Here is an 18,394-nt window from a genome sequence, read left to right as displayed (position 1 = left end):
ACACTCTCACACACACGTACTCTGCCGCAGACACTCTCACACACATGTACCCTGTCACAGACACTCTCAAACACACGTACTCTGCCGCAGACACTCTCACACACACGTACCCTGCCACAGACACTCTCAAACACACGTACTCTGTCACAGACACTCTCACACACACGTACCCTGCCACAGACACTCTCAAACACACGTACTCTGCCGCAGACACTCTCACACACATGTACCCTGCCACAGACACTTTCAAACACACGTACTCTGCCACAGACACTCTCATACACACGTACCCTGCCACAGACACTCTCAAACACACGTACTCTGCCACAGACACTCTCACACACACGTACCCTGCCACAGACACTCTCAAACACACGTACTCTGCCGCAGACACTCTCACACACACGTACCCTGCCACAGACACTCTCAAACACACGTACTCTGCCGCAGACACTCTCACACACACGTACCCTGCCACAGACACTCTCAAACACACGTACTCTGCCACAGACACTCTCACACACACGTACCCTGTCACAGACACTCTCAAACACACGTACCCTGCCACAGACACTCTCATACACATGTACCCTGCCACAGACACTCTGAAACACACGTACTCTGCCACAGACACTCTCACACACACGTACCCTGCCACAGACACTCTCAAACACACGTTCTCTGCCACAGACACTCTCATACACATGTACCCTGCCACAGACACTCTGAAACACACGTACCCTGTCACAGACACTCTCACACACATGTACCCTGTCACAGACACTCTCAAACACACGTACCCTGCCACAGACACTCTCATACACATGTACCCTGCCACAGACACTCTCAAACACACGTTCTCTGCCACAGACACTCTCATACACATGTACCCTGCCACAGACACTCTGAAACACACGTACCCTGTCACAGACACTCTCACACACATGTACCCTGTCACAGACACTCTCAAACACACGTACCCTGCCGCAGACACTCTCACACACATGTACCCTGTCACAGACACTCTCAAACACACGTACTCTGCCGCAGACACTCTCACACACATGTACCCTGTCACAGACACTCTCAAACACACGTACCCTGCCACAGACACTCTCATACACATGTACCCTGCCACAGACACTCTCATACACATGTAGCCTGTCACAGACACTCTCACACACATACCCTGCCAGACACTCTCACACACACATACCCTGCCACAGACACTCTCACACACACGTACCCTGCCACAGACACTCTCATACACATGTACCCTGTCACAGACACTCTCATACACATGTACCCTGCCAGACACTCTCACAAACACATACCCTGCCACAGACACTCTCACAGACACGTACCCTGTCACAGACACTCTCACACACACGTATCCTGCCACAGACACTCTCACACACACATACCCTGCCAGACACTCTCACACACGCGTACCGTGTCACAGACACTCTCACACACACATACCCTGCCGCAGACACTCTCACACACGCGTACCCTGCCGCAGACACTCTCACACACACATACCCTGCCGCAGACACTCTCACACACACGTACCCTGCCAGACACTCTCACACACACATACCCTGCCAGACACTCTCACACACATGTATCCTGCCGCAGACACACGGAAAATGATAAATGGGACCAAACTGTTTGTCCGTTATAAGCGAAATTCCATTGTATGTGAGTCCGCTGTATTCGATGCTTTTTCTGCAGGTTCTTAAAGGCGCACGGCCAGCGGACCTTGTCTGTTACAGATGATATTCCGTTATAAGCGAGTTCGTTATAATGGGATTATACTGCACCTCCAACTCCACCTAGCAGACATACCTATGAGGGGATTGAGGTATGGATTGATTCTGATCATGTATGGACTAAACACCCCGGGATTCAAATACATCGTCCACCGTGATTCACCCACATTGTTGTTGTGCCACAGGTGAACTGCACAAACATGTTTTTTCATTGATCACTTATATAACTTGTTTCTCACAGAAAGAGCTAGAACACCTATCTCGCCTTTCCCAGCGGAAAGGGAGGCTTATCTTTTCTCTCCCAGGGGAAAAGGGAAAGCCTTGCCCAAAATGCTTCATAACCGCAAGCGCAAAACAGCCTCACCTGGACAGGAATTGGAGAATAAAGAGCATATTCCCTGAGGAAGGGGGTGAGCCTGGCCAGCTCGCCCCCTCCCCGCACACGTACCACTCCAGATTTAGCATAAAGGAAGGGGGAGAGCTCAGCACTGACCGGAGATCAGCCGTGGGATAGAGCGCGCATCGCCCGGAACTTCTCAGGAATTATGTGTTGGTCTCCTGCCAGGACTGAAAGGGGCTCCCCAGTCCGTGTGTGAAGGTGGGTGATTATAGCACATCCGAGTGTAGATGGCTTGTGGCTACTTTTTCATTTTATTAATTAGTGGGATTACCTATCATCCATCCATCCATCCATTTTCCAAACCACTTATCCTACTGGGTCGCGGGGGGTACGGAGCCTATCCCGGAAGCAATGGGCACGAGGCAGGGAACAACCCAGGATGGGGGGCCAGCCCATCGCAGGGCACACTCACACACCATGCACTCACGCACGCATTCCTATGGGCAATTTAGCAAGTCCAATTAGCCTCAGCATGTTTTTGGACTGTGGGGGGAAACCGGAGTACCTGGAGGAAACCCCACGACGACATGGGGAGAACATGCAATCTCCATACACATGTGACCCAGGCGGAGACTCGAACCCAGGTCCCAGAGGTGTGAGGCAACAGTGCTAACCACTGCACCACCATGCTGCCCCCGATTACCTATCAATGCTTATGAAATATATCATAATTTTGTGTATATTTTAAGAAATATTTCTGAACAGACCAAAGCGAACCTCATTGTTCCTTCGACATCCCTATATCCCCCTCTCACATTAAAACAATATTCTAGGTGGGGTCTTACCAAGGAATTGTATAATCTTAGCATCACTTCATTTAAATTAAACTCCACACACCTAGAGATGTAACCCAACATCCTATTGGCCTTTTTAATTGCTTCCCCACACTGGTGAGAGTGGGACATGGAAGCATCAACATACTGACTGAGGTCTTTCTCATAATTAGTAACCTTTATTTCAGTGAAACCCATAAAAAATCTGTACTTTATATTTCTGCTCCCTGCATAAATTACCTTACATTTATCTATATTAAATTTAATCTGCCAGGTATCAGCCCAGTCGCTAATTAAATAAAGATCCCGTTGTAGCCTCTCCGCTGCTAGATCAGTATTTGCTACATCATCCACCTTGGTGTCGTCTGTAAATTTAACTAGTTTACTGTATGTATTGGTGTCAATATCATTAATGTAAATTAGGAACAATAGTGATCCTAAAATTGAACCCTGCGGTACCCCACTATGAACGCAGGCCCACTGTGACATTGTGCCTCTAATAACTACCTGCTGCTTCCTGTCAGTTAACCAGTTTTCAATCCAAGTTGCTACAGTTCCTAAAATCCCTGCAGCTTTGAGCTTAAGCAAGAGCTGTTTGAGGGGGACAACATCAAAGGCCTTCTGCAAATCTAAGTACATTTTGTGACCAAGTTCTATTTTTGCTTCCTCAAAGAACACAAGTAGATTAGTTAAACAGGATCTACTTCTCCTAAATCCAGGTTGGCTACCCCTCAGAATGTTATTTGTATCCAGGTTATTTGTATCCATAACTTTTCCAGTTATGCAAGTTAAAGTAATTGGCCTGTAGTTTGCTGGATTACATCTATCCCCTTTTTTGAATATGGGTGCTATATTAGCATACTTCCAATCATAAGGTACCACATGTGCAAATAAGGATTTCGGAAACAGTAAAGTTAAAGGTTGGCTAATAATAACCCTCATTTATTTTAAAACTATATGTAAGATGCCATCAGGACCCTGTGATTTATTTATTTTGAGCTTAGCTATAGGCTTTGTACCACATCAGCCTCAGTTATACATACATGCCCTACGCAATTATTGGCACCCCTTTGTACAAGGGGTAAGAAAAAATCCACCTTCTGGTGAAGTTGCTTCATCTCACACGGAAAAAATGAGAAAAATCCAACCTTTAATTAAAATCAATTTATCTGAAGAAAAATCTAATCCTTCATCAAGAAATAATTATTTTTAACAAAAACACATGAGCCACGATTATTGGCAGCCCTGCAAATTATAGTGAACACAATGTAACTGAAGCATGTTTCCCATGTAAATTATACATATTTGAGTTGATTGGAGTGAGTAGGAGCCTTCAAGCTGTAATCCATGACTTCCTGAGTAACTGGGGTACAAACGTGAGGAGACACAGAGGCCAAATTCCCTTAGTCATCCATCAACATGGGAAAGATAAGAGACACACAGACCAAATGAGGGAGAAGTGTGCTGACCTTCATAAGTCAGGGAATGTGGATTAAAAAATAGCTACTCACCTTAAAATGCCAATTTCTACTCTTAGGGCAATAATTAAAAAGTGGGCATTAACTGGAACTGTTAGAAACCTGCCTGAAAGAGGACCCAAGTTTATTTTGCCCCCACATACAGTGAGGAGGATCGTAAGAGAGACAAAAAATCCCCAAGGATGACTGTTAGTCAATTACCAGACAAAGTAAAACCTTGGGGTTATCAGGTCTCCAAAAAACCATCAGACGCCCCCTTCATGCTAACAGACGTTTTGAAAGTTATGACAGAAAGAAGCTTTTTCTGTCATTTACTTAAAATGTTAGTGCCAGGAGTTTGCAAAACATTATACAACTTTGACTGGAATCAAATTCAACTGTCTGATTAAACAAAAATGCTTTTTGGCAATAAACATTCAAGGTGGGTTTGGCGTAAAAAGAAGGATGGTTATAATGAAATGAACCTTATCCCAGCTGTAAGATATGGTGGAGGTTCTGTGATGTTGTGGAGCTGTTTTTCCTCCAAAAACCCTGGAAACCTCGTTAGGGTACATGGCACTATGGGGTCCATGAAATACCAGGACATTTTATATCAAAATTTGGCTGCTGCTGCCAGGAAACAAAAACTGGGCCTTCATTGGATCTTCCAGAAGGACGGTGATCCTAAGCACATGTCCAAATAAACATTAAAATGGTCAGCTGACCGCAGAATCAAGCTTCTGCCATGGCCATCTCAGTCCCCTGACCTGAACCCCACTGAAAACCTGTGGGCTGAGCTGAAGAGGAGAGTGCACAAGAGAGGGCTGAGGACCCTTGATGATCTGGAGAGATTCTGTAAAGAGGAATGGTCTCAGATGCCCTGCTCTGTATTCTCCAACCTTATAAAATGTCATAGGAGACTCAGTGCTGTTATACTGGCAAAGGGAGGCTGTACAGAGTATTAAAAGCAGGGCTGCCAATAATCGTGTGTTTTTGTTGAAAATAATTATTTCTTGATGGAGGATTTGTTTTTCTTTGAATAAATTTATTTCAATGAAAGGTTGGATTTTTCTCGTTTTTTCAGTGTGAGATGAAGCTGCTTCACCAAAAGGTGGATTTTTTTCGAATCCTTTTTACAAATCTTTACGAGGGGGCCAATAATTGTGGCGGGACTGTATATTGTTTATATACGACACTGTATTTGTTCAAAATGGTGGTAAGTTAATCATGTCCTCTACTGTGAACACCCGTGTAAAATAATCATTAAACTCATTTACTATATCAGTTTTCATTTTCAATTATAAGGCCCTTACTATCCTGCAGATGAGTGATTTCAGCTTTTAGAGCTCTTTTGGAGTTAAAATATTGGAAGAAACTTTTAATGTCATCCTTAGACTCCAATGCAGTCTTACTTTCGACATTCCACTTACTGTAGCGAGTCTAATGTTATTTTTTAAGTCAACCCCTAGACTTAGATACTCCTGCTTTATTTTGAAATCATTAGTTATTTTCTACCTTAGTATTTCCACTGTACAGTGTGAAATACCCAGTAATACTCACCTCACTACCCCCGGTTTACAGTGTGGAATACCCAGTAAAACTGACCTCAGTATCTCCAGTTTACAGTGTATGTCCCCCAGTCCAGCAGAGAGCAGCTTCACTCCTGAGTCCTGCAGGTCATTGTCACTCAGGTCCAGCTCTCTCAGGGGTGAGGAGTTTGATCTGAGAGCTGATGCCAGTGCCTCACAGCATTTCTCTGTGAGTTCACACCGGCCCACCCTTAAAAAGATGAAACACTTTCAAATCCAGTTTTTACACTGCAGCACTGTATTCAAATGAGGAGAATAAGGGCCATGACATAATGGATTTTCAGAAAACAATTAAATTATTAAAAATAATTTTAACAATCATTCCGATTCTGTTTGGTGTCCATTATTTTTTTGTCCATAACACGTTAAAGTCATCATGTTTATCTGTAACAGTGCTGTTAACTTTGCTAACCAACACAAATGTTTTGCATGGATTATATGTGTCACGCCCAGCTCGTGTGATCCTCGTGTGCCACGCCCCCTCATTAACCACGTCTGCTGCCCCGATTCTGACCAGCTGTTTCCTGTTATTTCGGCTTGTTTTGTGTATTTCAGTCTGTGTTCAGGTCTGTTTCCCTAGATCTGTCATTGATGTTGTGAGCCGTGTTTCCTCGTCTGCCCTTAATAAACCCCGTTTGTTCGTCTTCATGGCTCCACTGCCCTGTCTGCCTGCTCCTCCGCTCAGCGGACATCACAATATGGTTGAATGGATGTTTCCTGCTTCACTGCTTAATTATTTCTAACATGTATCGATGGTTGATAAGATTGTGGGATATAAGGAAGTAGGAGAAGAAAACAGAAGCTGTTTGTGTTTGTTTATTATGTAACTGCTGAAAGGTATCGTGGGTTTTCTTGCTGTCCAGTTACTTTTGTGTAAAATGCATATTCTGTACTCACTGCAGCTTCTCCAGTTTACAGCTGGGATCCTCCAGTACAGCAGAGAGCAGCTTCACTCCTGAGTCTCCTGGGTGATTGTAGCTCAGGTCCAGCTCTCTCAGATGTGAGGGGTTTGACCTCAGAGCTGAAGCCAGGGAAGAACAGCCTTCTTCTGTGACTCTACAGCCTGACAGCCTGCAGAGAAAGACAGAAACTCCCCAGTAAATAATATCACCTCACCATTATAATTATTAAATATATGTGATGCTCTAATAAATAATTCCAGTATTACAGTTTAGTGTCTAAGACAAGGCAGGACCCCTCCTCCCTTTCCCTTAGCTAATTACTCACTATCTCCTCTTTATAGTGTGGAATACACAGTAATACTGACCTCAGTATCTAAAGCGTACAGTGTGGAATACCCAATATTACTGACCTCAGTATCTCCAGTTTGTGGTTTGGAATACCCAGCAATACTGGCCTCAGTATCCCCAGTTTACAGTGTGGAATATCCAGTAATACTGGCCTCAGTATCTCCAGTTTGCGGTGTGGAATACCCAGTAATACTGACCTCAGTATCTCCAGTTTACAGTGTAAATCCCCCAGTGCAGCAGAGAGCAGCTTCACTCCTGAATCCTTCAGGTTATTGTCACTCAGGTCCAGCTCTCTCAGGGGGGAAGAGTTTGATCTTAGAGCTGAAGACAGCACTTCACAGTCTTTATCTATGAGATCACAGCTGTTCAGCCTGAAACAGAAAACACTTTAAGACACAGACATATATACACATCCTACACATTAGTAAAATACAAAGCATTACAATAAGCATTTGTTTTCAGTATAATTAGCAGCACAGCTTACACTTCAAAATGAATTATAGTCTGCAGAGTGTTCTGTGCGTCCTGACAATCTGCTGCAGTCACATGATCATTAATTGTGAGTCAGTGCATCTTTGCTCAAAACTAGAGGTAAAAACATTAAATACAAGCTATAGGAATACATAGGAACACATCAACAACAAGATGGACATGAACCTCCCATAACAGTCAGACCAGTGCTTCCAGTGCAGTCCTTAGCCATCTTTCTGCCAGGTGTCCCTACACTCGACACGTATCACTGAAAGGAGGAGATGTGAACATTCCCAGCAGCTAATGCAGCAGCAACTGGCACTTGGATTCCTGATCCCATTAGTAAAGTATCTCAGTGTCGATATCTGACAGTGACTAACCGGCGATTATCGTCTTTGCTGAGGAAACGCGCTTAGGCTACATACAAAGCAAGATAACAGAAAGATTCATGATTTGCTTTCAGTTCAGCTTTCTAGCCAAAGATTCTGAAGCAGTTAAAAAGAAACATTGCACAGAATTTCACAAGCATTGTCCCTTGCAGTAACCATGCGTTCGCCATTCTTGTAAGTTCAGTATTGTCACATCAGCAACTTCTATCTCTGAGTCAGCAGCCAGAATGTCAGTCATTCAAGTGCAGCTTTCTGGTGGGAATTTTGAGCTTCCCAACTCAGTTTTTCGTATCTTAGTCTCAGGCACGGCTTTAAGTGTGTCCCTGACCCGCCAGGGCTGTGATTAGGATTGGTTGCTAACTGTTTAATAAAGGTGGTTAAAAGTAAACTCTCTCTCTCATCTATCTCTCATCTATCATAATAAGGCATCTTAAGGCACTTTTTTCATGCATACTTGCACACCATACTTCCTCCACCTAATTTCAATGTGAAAGAATTTCTATTTTGTACAGCATATTTCTATTTTTATTTCTATTATGTACAGTACACTTCTATTTCTACTTCTATTTTATGTAAAGAATTCTCTTTTAGGTCACTGGCGGTCGTGTAAGCATTTCACTTCATATCGTACTGTGTACGACTGTGTATGTGACAAATAAAATTTGAATTTGAATTTTGAATTTGATCTATCTGAATCAATCAATCATTATTTATATAGCGCATTTTAGCCACAGCATTTATAAAGAATTTTGCAAACATTTAAAAAGAAGAAAAAGAAATTCAAATAAGCTCAGAATAAATAACAATAAGCGCAAAAGAAATAAAAATAGAGTAAAAATGTTTTAAAAAAATAAAATTAAAAACCATCATAAAGGACTTTAACCACCCATGTCCTCTTTAAGGGCCCCTCCCTCAAAGAGGCCTCTAGCCCCTATGTCTTCTGGGGGTAGTGACCGCCCCCCCGCCCCCCCACAATTACTGATATTAATAAAAGCATAAAATAATAAAACTGATTATCATAGATTATTATATGCGTTGGTGAAAAGATGCCTTTTCAGCCTAGTTTTGAAAGTACTGAGACATTCAGTAGCTCTCAGGTTTTCTGGGAGAGAGTTCCAAAGTTTGGGCCCATAGTGACTAAAAGCTGCCCCCTCCCTCCCCAGCCGGGTTTTAGGAATAATCAGTAAATTACTACCGGATGATCTGACTGATCTGCCTGGGACATACCTTACAGTCATGTTACTGAGGCAGGACAGAGCTAAACCACGTAAATATTTACAAATTAGCAAATGAACTTAAAAATCAATCCTAGAAGACAGAGGAAGCCAGTGCAGGGATGTGAGAGCAGGTGTGATGTGATCCCTGTGCCTGGTGCGTGTTAACACTCCGCCAGCGGCATTCTGGCCCGTTGTAGATGTGATCCCTGTGACTGGTGTGTGTTAACACTCCGCCAGCGGCATCCTGGGCCCGTTGTAGATGTGATCCCTGTGACTGGTGCGTGTTAACACTCCGCCAGCGGCATTCTGGCCCGTTGTAGATGTGATCCCTGTGACTGGTGTGTGTTAACACTCCGCCAGCGGCATCCTGGGCCCGTTGTAGATGTGATCCCTGTGACTGGTGCGTGTTAACACTCCGCCAGCGGCATTCTGGGTCCGTTGTAGATGTGATCCCTGTGCCTGGTGCGTGTTAACACTCCGCCAGCGGCATCCTGGGCCCGTTGTAGATGTGATCCCTGTGACTGGTGCGTGTTAACACTCCGCCAGCGGCATTCTGGGCCCGTTGTAGTTGTGATCCCTGTGACTGGTGCGTGTTAACACTCCGCCAGCGGCATTCTGGGCCCGTTGTAGATGTGATCCCTGTGACTGGTGTGTGTTAACACTCCGCCAGCGGCATTCTGGGCCCGTTGTAGATGTGATCCCTGTGACTGGTGCGTGTTAACACTCCGCTAGCGGTATTCTGGGCCCGTTGTAGATGTGATCCCTGTGCCTGGTGCGTGTTAACACTCCGCCAGCGGCATCCTGGGCCCGTTGTAGATGTGATCCCTGTGAGTGGTGCGTGTTAACACTCCGCCAGCGGCATTCTGGGCCCGTTGTAGATGTGATCCCTGTGAGTGGTGCGTGTTAACACTCCGCCAGCGGCATTCTGGGCCCGTTGTAGATGTGATCCCTGTGACTGGTGCGTGTTAACACTCCACCAGCGACATTCTGGGCCCGTTGTAGATGTGATCCCTGTGACTGGTGCGTGTTAACACTCCACCAGCGGCATTCTGGGCCCGTTGTAGATGTGAAATAGACAAGAGGGCATTACAGTAATCTATTCTACTAGAAACAAAAGCAGGTATTATTTTTCCCCAGGCAGCATATGACAGCAGACCCCATAACTTATGTGGAGGGACGAACGAGACAAGCACTTATGAATGTTAATTTCTGTACGAAGTAAGAAAATTGCAGACAGTCACAGCTATGAATCCCAGCCTCAGTTCTTAAAATATAAAAAACAATTAATAGTTTTTAAAGGAACTCGGCCTGACTATTAATTAGTTTTAAAAGCTTGTGCATTGTCCATTCCTACCCCTGAGCTCGGCAAAATGTATTATAGGTCACCCCCCCCCCTTTCAAGTTTCATAGTCAGGGAACCATTAACACCATTGTTATTGTGTATAGACAGCCTGGTCCCTCAACACGGCTGCACATTCTGTTCACATCTTAAAAAAAAAAAAAGAACGATAAAATTAATGTAGAGCTATAATTATTGATCATGCATGATTCTGCAATTCATAGTCAATAGTTACACAGACAAATTTCATATAGGTGTGCAGCCTTGTGAAGAAGATGTGTGTGTCAGTAACGCGCTCTGGCCCCATCCCTGCTAGACGTGCTGATGAAATATACAGCAGATTATCGTCGTTGCATCGCTGGCTGTCAGAATGGTGCCCGAAAAATGCTGTGGGTTATACAGACAATTTAAAAATGTTTGGGGGTAGGCCTGGGCTTTTGAAGAGGGACGGTATTCACCCCTCGTGGGCTGGTGCTGATCTCCTGTCCAAAAGCATAGCTCATAGTCTCCAGGCAAATCACTGACCAGCCAGGGCCAAGTCCAGGCGGCAGGCAAACCGGCATAACCGACAGCCTGCTAGGTGCTTAGAGTCGTCACCTAGGGTTCATGTTACTGGGACTGTGTCTGTTCCCCGCACTTTTAATCGTGGAGGTTTATTCCACCGTAGTCATAATAACTTAATACTAATTAAGCCAAATCCATTATTAGATAATAGGTGTAATGTGAGGCTAAAACTTGGACTTTTGAATGTAAGATCGCTGGCTCCTAAGGCGCTACTAATAAATGAAATGATTGCTGATTTTAGTCTTGGTCCTTATGCCTTACAGAGACCTGACTTAAACCGAATGAATTCATGGCACTAAATGAATCTACTCCAGCTGATTACAGCATAACCCTCAACCAGATGGCAAAGGTGCTGGTGCTGCTGCAATATTTCATTCTGACCGAGGAGTGTCTGAGCAAAGTGCTTATAGCTTTAGCACATTTGAAATTCTTCTTCTTAGTCTTGTGGGATCATCTCTTTGTAGTTCTTCACCTCCAATCACCATTCTTATTGTGTATAGACTGTATGGTCCCTAACCTCCAATCACCATTGTTATTGTGTATAGACCACTTGGTCCTTAACCTCTAATCACCATTGTTATTGTGTATAGACTGCATGGTCCCTAAGCTCCAATCACCATTGTTATTATGTATAGACTGCCTGGTCCCTTACCTCCAATCACTACTGTTATTGTGTATAGACTGCCTGCTCCCTGGAGTTTGCAGATTTTTCAACAATCCTGGTGGTCACTACTGACAAAGCCATGAAATTAATATTCACATGGAGAATGACAGTGATCCTTTAACAAGAACGTTTTCTGCTATCCTAGACTCTGTAGGTGTTTGTCAGACTGTAGTCGGCCTTCTCATGCCTGTAACCACACCCTGGATTTGATTCTAAGCCATGGTGTCCTGGTGGATCACATATCTATTATACCTCAGAATCCTCTGCTTTCAGATCATTACTTGTTAACGTTTGATATACAGTATAGCCTCCATTCGGCTCCAGGTCCAAAGTACAGTATCAGATATTCAATTGCCTCATTAACTACAACAGTGTTTCTCAAGCAACTTCCACAGTCCTTCAGCCTAACATCTGGAGCCCCGTGTGAAAATGAACTTGAACGGGTAACTGTGCACATGGAGAAATCGCTTCGCAGCACCTAGATCTTGTAGCTCCACTTAAGAAGATAAAGCATAGAGATAAGAAACCTGCCCCCTGGTGCTCTGATCATACGCGAAACTTAAACAGGCTTCACGCAAGCTAGAGCACAAATGGGGCTCAACTAAACTAGAAGTTTTCAGAACTACCTGGAAAGAGCCTCTCTAAGTACAGACTGTGAGGTCTGTGTACCTCTCCAGAGTCATCGAAGAGAACAAAAATAATCCTAAATAATCCTAAATTCCTATTTGAATCTCTGTCTAGGTTAACACAGAATTTTTCCACATTAAACTCACAAATCTCACAAGCTTTTATGAGTGATGACTTTATTACATTTGTAATGGTAAAATAAAGATTAGACAGACCATCCAATGCACGTCTGTAGCTACATACAGCTGCCAGCCTCCTGCTAGTCCTATGCGTACTGATAATGACACCTTTGAATCTTTCCTTCTTATGAAACAATCAGAACTTTTGAGCTTAGTTTCCTCCTGTAAATCCTCTACAAGCCTCGTAGACCCAATTCCTACAAAATTCCTGAAGGAGATTCGACCACTGATTAGCACCACCCTGTTAAATGTGTTAGACTCGTCTCTTAGGCTTGGATATGATCCAAAACCTTTTAAAATAGCTGTTATTAGACCTATTCTAAAGAAAGTAAATCTTGAACCTAGTGATTTAGGAAATTATAGGCCAATTTCCGTTCATTTCAAAGATCCTGGAAAAGCTGTTGCTCGCCAGCTGTCTTCTTTCCTACAGAAAAATAATGCTAATGAATTATATCAGTCTGGCTTTAGACCAAACCACAGCACAGAAATAGCTTCAGTCAAAGTAGTGAATGATTTGCTTATAGCTTCTTACAGTGGCTGTATATCTGTGTTGGTATTACTAGACTTAACTGCAGCATTCGATACTGTGGACCATAATATCCTCTTGGACCGGCTAGAATCTGTGGTTGGCATTAAGGAGACAGCCCTCTCTTGGTTTGGCTCCTGTTTAACTGATCATTATCAGCTTGTCAACATGAACAATGAATCTTCCAAGATCACTAAAGTCAAACATGGTGTAGTATCACACACACACATACGACAGGGCTGAGATTCCAGGCTGCCTGAGACAAGGCCTAGTCTGCTATGAGAGGTACTCGCTGGCCTGGGCACAAAAGGGGGTTAGTGACCCCCCCCACACACACACACACACACACACACACACACACCACACACACTCATACAGATAATAAGGGAGGAATTCCATCTTTTATGGCACAAAGATTTAGGGACCTACAGACAGCAGAGTGGACCTCAAGGATAGGGGCCCCTCAACTTGGCACGTAACCCCCTCCCCAGACATCCTGCCTTACATACCACAGATTCACCCAACACCCTAAAGAAAGTTTTTTTTTTTTTTTAAGTTCGGCCTTTGTATTGCCTATATATTGATTTACTCATGGCTACTAGTCTCGATACCCAGATAGGTTATGTTTGTGTGTCCTTAGACAATCTTAGTGTTTAGCTACCCCTGCATACATGCTCTCATGATTATCCCAGAGGAATCTTGAAACTTAAATAATGTAACCAGGTGTCTTAGTGTGGCTCCTAACTATCAGAGGTTCTTTCTTTCTTTGTTTAACAAACCCCCCTTTTCCACATTCCTCTGTGGCCCTTATCTGATCTTTGTGGTCCGTTAGCACTTCTTTGTCCTCAACTATTCAGCATTAAAAGACTGAATTAATGTGTATATTATCAATTCTGGAGAGCAGATAATTGGGATAAGCCACACCAACCAAAATATGTTGTTCCCACATGTGCAATTTAAATTGGTATGACCACAAACTAACAGCCACGTCTATCTAAGGGTAAGATGTGCTATTTAAATGTGAATATGTCATGTAATGTCTGTACACGTGATCCAAAGTAGCAACCTCTGTTGATGTATATGGATGGGATTTATTAACATACATAATATCAGAAATGATTAATTAATTAATACAGATGGTATAAGGTGTGACCCGCCAGGCTGGTATGGCATGTTTGGTGTCAAACTGGTAGAAAATCACTCCTGATTCCAAATCTGGTCAGTGGTTACCATGAAACTGTATGTATCAAAAGTTACACCAGTTTAATGAAAATCATCGGTAAAGTGGTATCAGTCTAGTCATAAATACCAAAAGGACTGAAAACCTGCCAACTAGATGATCAGCCATTGCTTCAGGTGTCGAATTCCTGGTCACCCCTATTCATGAACTTTTAACCATAAAACATGGCACCTCAGAACAGAGCAGGGAGAAGAAGAGAGAGGAGCAGAGGAGAACATCGGCCCCGCAGAGGGAGGAGAAGAGAAGCCCCGGGAGAAGAGCAGCCCGTGAGAAGCCCTCCTGAAGCCTGCCGGTGAAGGCCTGCTACCCAACAGAGAACTGCAACCAAGACAGAGCCTTTCACCTTAAAGCTTCACAAGGAGAGAGAATCCAAGGGGCTCCACTCCAACAACCACTCCAGACGCCGCGCCTTCTTGGGTGCTACCATTCCCTCAGCTCATCACCTCTGTGACCTACTGCCAAGACCCCCTCCACTCTGCAAACAAGTAAACCAGCTTCCTTTCATTCTAACAACCTAAGCTGTTCTGTTAACCTGCTTTATGACTTTAGGGTCGTGTTTCCACAAACTGTGCTTGCTTTGCAGAACAGAATTTCCCTTTTAAGGTTACTCATTTTAAATCTGGTCACTGCATTTTCATGTTACATTCTGTCTGGTACTATTCCGTTATTTCGTGTTTATTGTTTGTGTTAAGTGTAATGTCTGTCTTATGTTAGTTGTAGTGTTAGTTAGGAATAAATGCATGTCTTTTACACCATTTCAGCCTCCGTTCATTGAGTGCTCACAATAGTCCTGCCTCTGTGGGATCTGGCTGCTAAGCTCTGAAACCTCAAAACTCGCCTGAAATATCATGAGGCTCCCTCTCATCGGCCGTGAGGGGAGCTTCACAACCGATCGTTTACTTTACCTGGTGATGCAGCTTGCTGGATGAGCCTTCTAACCCAGTTTACTAAGCGATACTGGTAACTAGTGAATCCCATGTAAGTCTCACATTAACCGACTCACGGGGATTCGCAATTGAGTTTGGAGGAACCAACCATTCAGCATAACAATTAGTTAATAAACATCATTAAATAATAATTAATTAAAATGTAATTAGTTTCAAAACATATTGGTGGAGATATAAAAATTTACCTGAGCTAAATATTCCTACAATGGTGTCCCACATGGATCAGTGCTGGGCCGCTGCTGTACACTGTATACATTGGTCACATTATCAGAAATCATGGTGTTAGGTTTCATTGTTTTGCTGATGATACAGTTATATGTATCTGTTAAGTTGGATGATGCATCACAGCTCTCTGTTAGAAGACTGCCAACTAGATATCCGGTGCTGGATGGCAAATAATTTCTTTGTGTTAAACACAGAAAAACAGAAGTACTGTTAACTGGTCCGAAGGCGGCTCGAAATAAGTCTGACAACCTCAACCTTGGTGGTCTTCCTACCCAACCTAACACAGTGGTCAGAGATCTTGGTGTTCTGGTTGATTCAGATTTATGTTTCGATGCTCACATGAAAAGCATCACTAAAGCTGTGTTCTATCATGTACGGAACCTAGCCAAGCTTCAGAAGATGCTCTCCTTTCATGAAGTGGAAACACTAAGACCTTTATAACTTCCAGGCTGGATACTGTAATGCCTTCCTTTCTGGGAGCCCATCTGGATCCTTACATAAACTTCAGCTGATACAAAATGCAGCAGCCAGAGTTCTTACAAACACTAAAAAATGTGATTATATTAGCCCTGTTCTATGCTCCCTTCATTGGCTTCCAGTTAGTCTCGAATTAACTACAAAATACTGCTACTGACTTATAAAACACTGAATGGCCTTGCACAAGAATACCTTAGTAACCTGCTGGCCTTATACAACCCTCCTCGCTTTCTTACATTATAAAGAGCAGGATATCTGTTAGTACCCAGGGTATAAAGAGCTATGGCAGGCTGCAGAGCTTTCTCTTATAGAGCTCTTCAGCTGTGGAATAGTCTTCCAGCGGATGTGCGGGATTCAGGCTGACTCTCAATATTCAAGTCTAGACTAAAAACACTCCTGTTTAGTTTAGCTTATAGGGACTCTAATTCTAGCTCTAGCTAACTGCTCACTCCCAGTCAGACCTATAGTGTGAGGTGTAGAGCTGGGTGGGGATCGGTGCCATTGGCTTTGGATAAACTGAACTGTCAGTCTGTCACTTTAGCTACACACCCCCTTGTGGAATTTGAGTGCTGACATTCAGGGACTCCCCATGCCTGTGTTCCCACCTGCCTCTCCCTCCTACTTATGCTGCCGTAGCCATATGTGCCAGAGCTTACATACTGCACTCACCTAACTGTTTGCACTGCCTCTAGTCTCCCCTACTTTGGCTAATTGCACATTTTATTTCTCCTACTCCCCCTGGCTGTGCTGCCTGGAGACCCCACATTTTTAAGATATCCTGTCTACCCTGCTGCAGGTCTCCACTACCTGTGACGTCCTTCCGGCCTGCTCACCCTTCTGCCTGTGACATCTTCCCTGTTTGCCCTGCTGCCGTCCTACTGTTCGCCCTCCCATCTGAAGCAGCTCCAGCACTTGCCTGTCATCACCTCCCTGCCTCCCGCTTTGTGACTGAAATGTTAAGATTGGGATAATGTGAATTAGGACTTTGCCATCTTGATCATTTGACTTCCTCTGCCGCCCCCTGGAGGATGGGCTCCCCCTTTCAGTCTGGTTAGGGTTAGGGCTTCCTCTGCTGCCCCCTGGAGGATGGGCTCCTCCTCTGAGTCTGGTTCCTCCCAAGCTTTCGTCTTTCTATGTAGTTTTTCCTTGCCACTGTCCCCTCTGACTTGCTCACTGGGGGCTTTGGGCAGGGATGCTGTAAAGTGCTTTGAGATGATGTAATGTTGTGAAAACAAACTATATAAATAAAACTGAACTGAAATTGCATTCAATGTTTGGGGGGGGGGGGGGGGGTGCTCAAAATGATTATTAATTGCGATATTTTTAAGCTTAATGACACATACACATTTTTTTTTTTACTTATCGCCCAGCCCTAATTAACAATACACTAATCGGAGAGCTATCAGTCCTGTGAAATAGGCTTTTAGAAAAAAATGTTTGTTTGAATGATTTATGAATAATGATACTTTATTCACCCACATGGGGAAATTGTCTTTTCGCCCCTCCCATCTTGCTCTCCAAGAGATACGCCGACACATATACAGGTGAGAGGAAGTTTGGGGGTCGCAGCGCAGGATTGGCCAGCATCCAGCACCCCTGCAGCTCAAGGGCTCAGTGATGACATCACTCTGCCGGCCAAGACATCTGAACCAGCGACCTTCCGCTCATGGACACAGAGGTCGAACCCAAAGAGTCACGCACCACACCCAGTACTTACAGAAATGCTTCCTACAGCATCCAGAACTGAAACGAATATGAGTGGTTTTCCCACTATTAATGAAAACTGGACCATTCTGTATGATGCTGTATCTTTGGTTATTTGTTACACAAAGGATGGTCGTGGAAATCTTGTCTTTTTTGTTTTTACTACACCACTACCTTCAGTTAATATAAACTAGATTAAAAAGGAACCTTGTTGATAAAAGAGGGGAAATAAATTACATATATACATATTCATTTTATATTTTAAACAATGTTTATCTATGTCTGCCAGACTAGATGTGTCGTCACATCCTCAGCCAGGTGCAGCTGAGGCCAGCAGAGGGCGCCAGTGAGCAGCCAGAGACAGCAGTCATACGGAAGCTCCCAGCTCTGGGCTCCATCACATGAACACGCCTGCTGACAATAACACTCACATACCACTGATACACCCTGTGGATAAAGAGCCCTCACTGTTTCTATAGCAGGTTAGGATGCTGTGCCTGTGATCAGAAGGCAGACTGGATGGGAATGGAAAAGTAGTAACAAACAAAAAGTGACATCACTACCTTCAGTCATTATAAAGGCTG

The 18,394-nt window shown here is 43.9% G+C and overlaps 1 protein-coding gene across 16 annotated transcripts in view; it reads right to left on the bottom strand.

Annotated features, from left to right (window-relative positions):
- The window catches only part of LOC125723384 (NACHT, LRR and PYD domains-containing protein 12-like), a 169,041-nt gene that overhangs the window by 135,523 nt on the left and 15,124 nt on the right, over nt 1-18,394 (bottom strand). For 11 of the 16 annotated variants that reach the window (XM_048999937.1, XM_048999943.1, XM_048999941.1 and 8 more), the window contains 3 exons: nt 7,439-7,612; nt 6,889-7,062; nt 6,008-6,181 (listed from right to left, as the gene is read on the bottom strand). In XM_048999937.1, coding sequence (XP_048855894.1) covers nt 6,008-6,181; nt 6,889-7,062; nt 7,439-7,612 — 522 coding nt within the window. The remainder of the gene's footprint in view (nt 1-6,007; nt 6,182-6,888; nt 7,063-7,438; nt 7,613-18,394) is intronic. The other 5 variants (XM_048999944.1, XM_048999950.1, XM_048999953.1 and 2 more) reach the window with 3 other exon arrangements.

The sequence above is a fragment of the Brienomyrus brachyistius genome, unplaced genomic scaffold (genome assembly GCF_023856365.1).
Source record: "Brienomyrus brachyistius isolate T26 unplaced genomic scaffold, BBRACH_0.4 scaffold48, whole genome shotgun sequence".
Lineage (NCBI taxonomy): Eukaryota > Metazoa > Chordata > Actinopteri > Osteoglossiformes > Mormyridae > Brienomyrus > Brienomyrus brachyistius.
The sequence above is the reverse complement of the archived record's forward strand: the minus strand, read 5'-3'. Positions and strand labels throughout refer to the sequence as shown.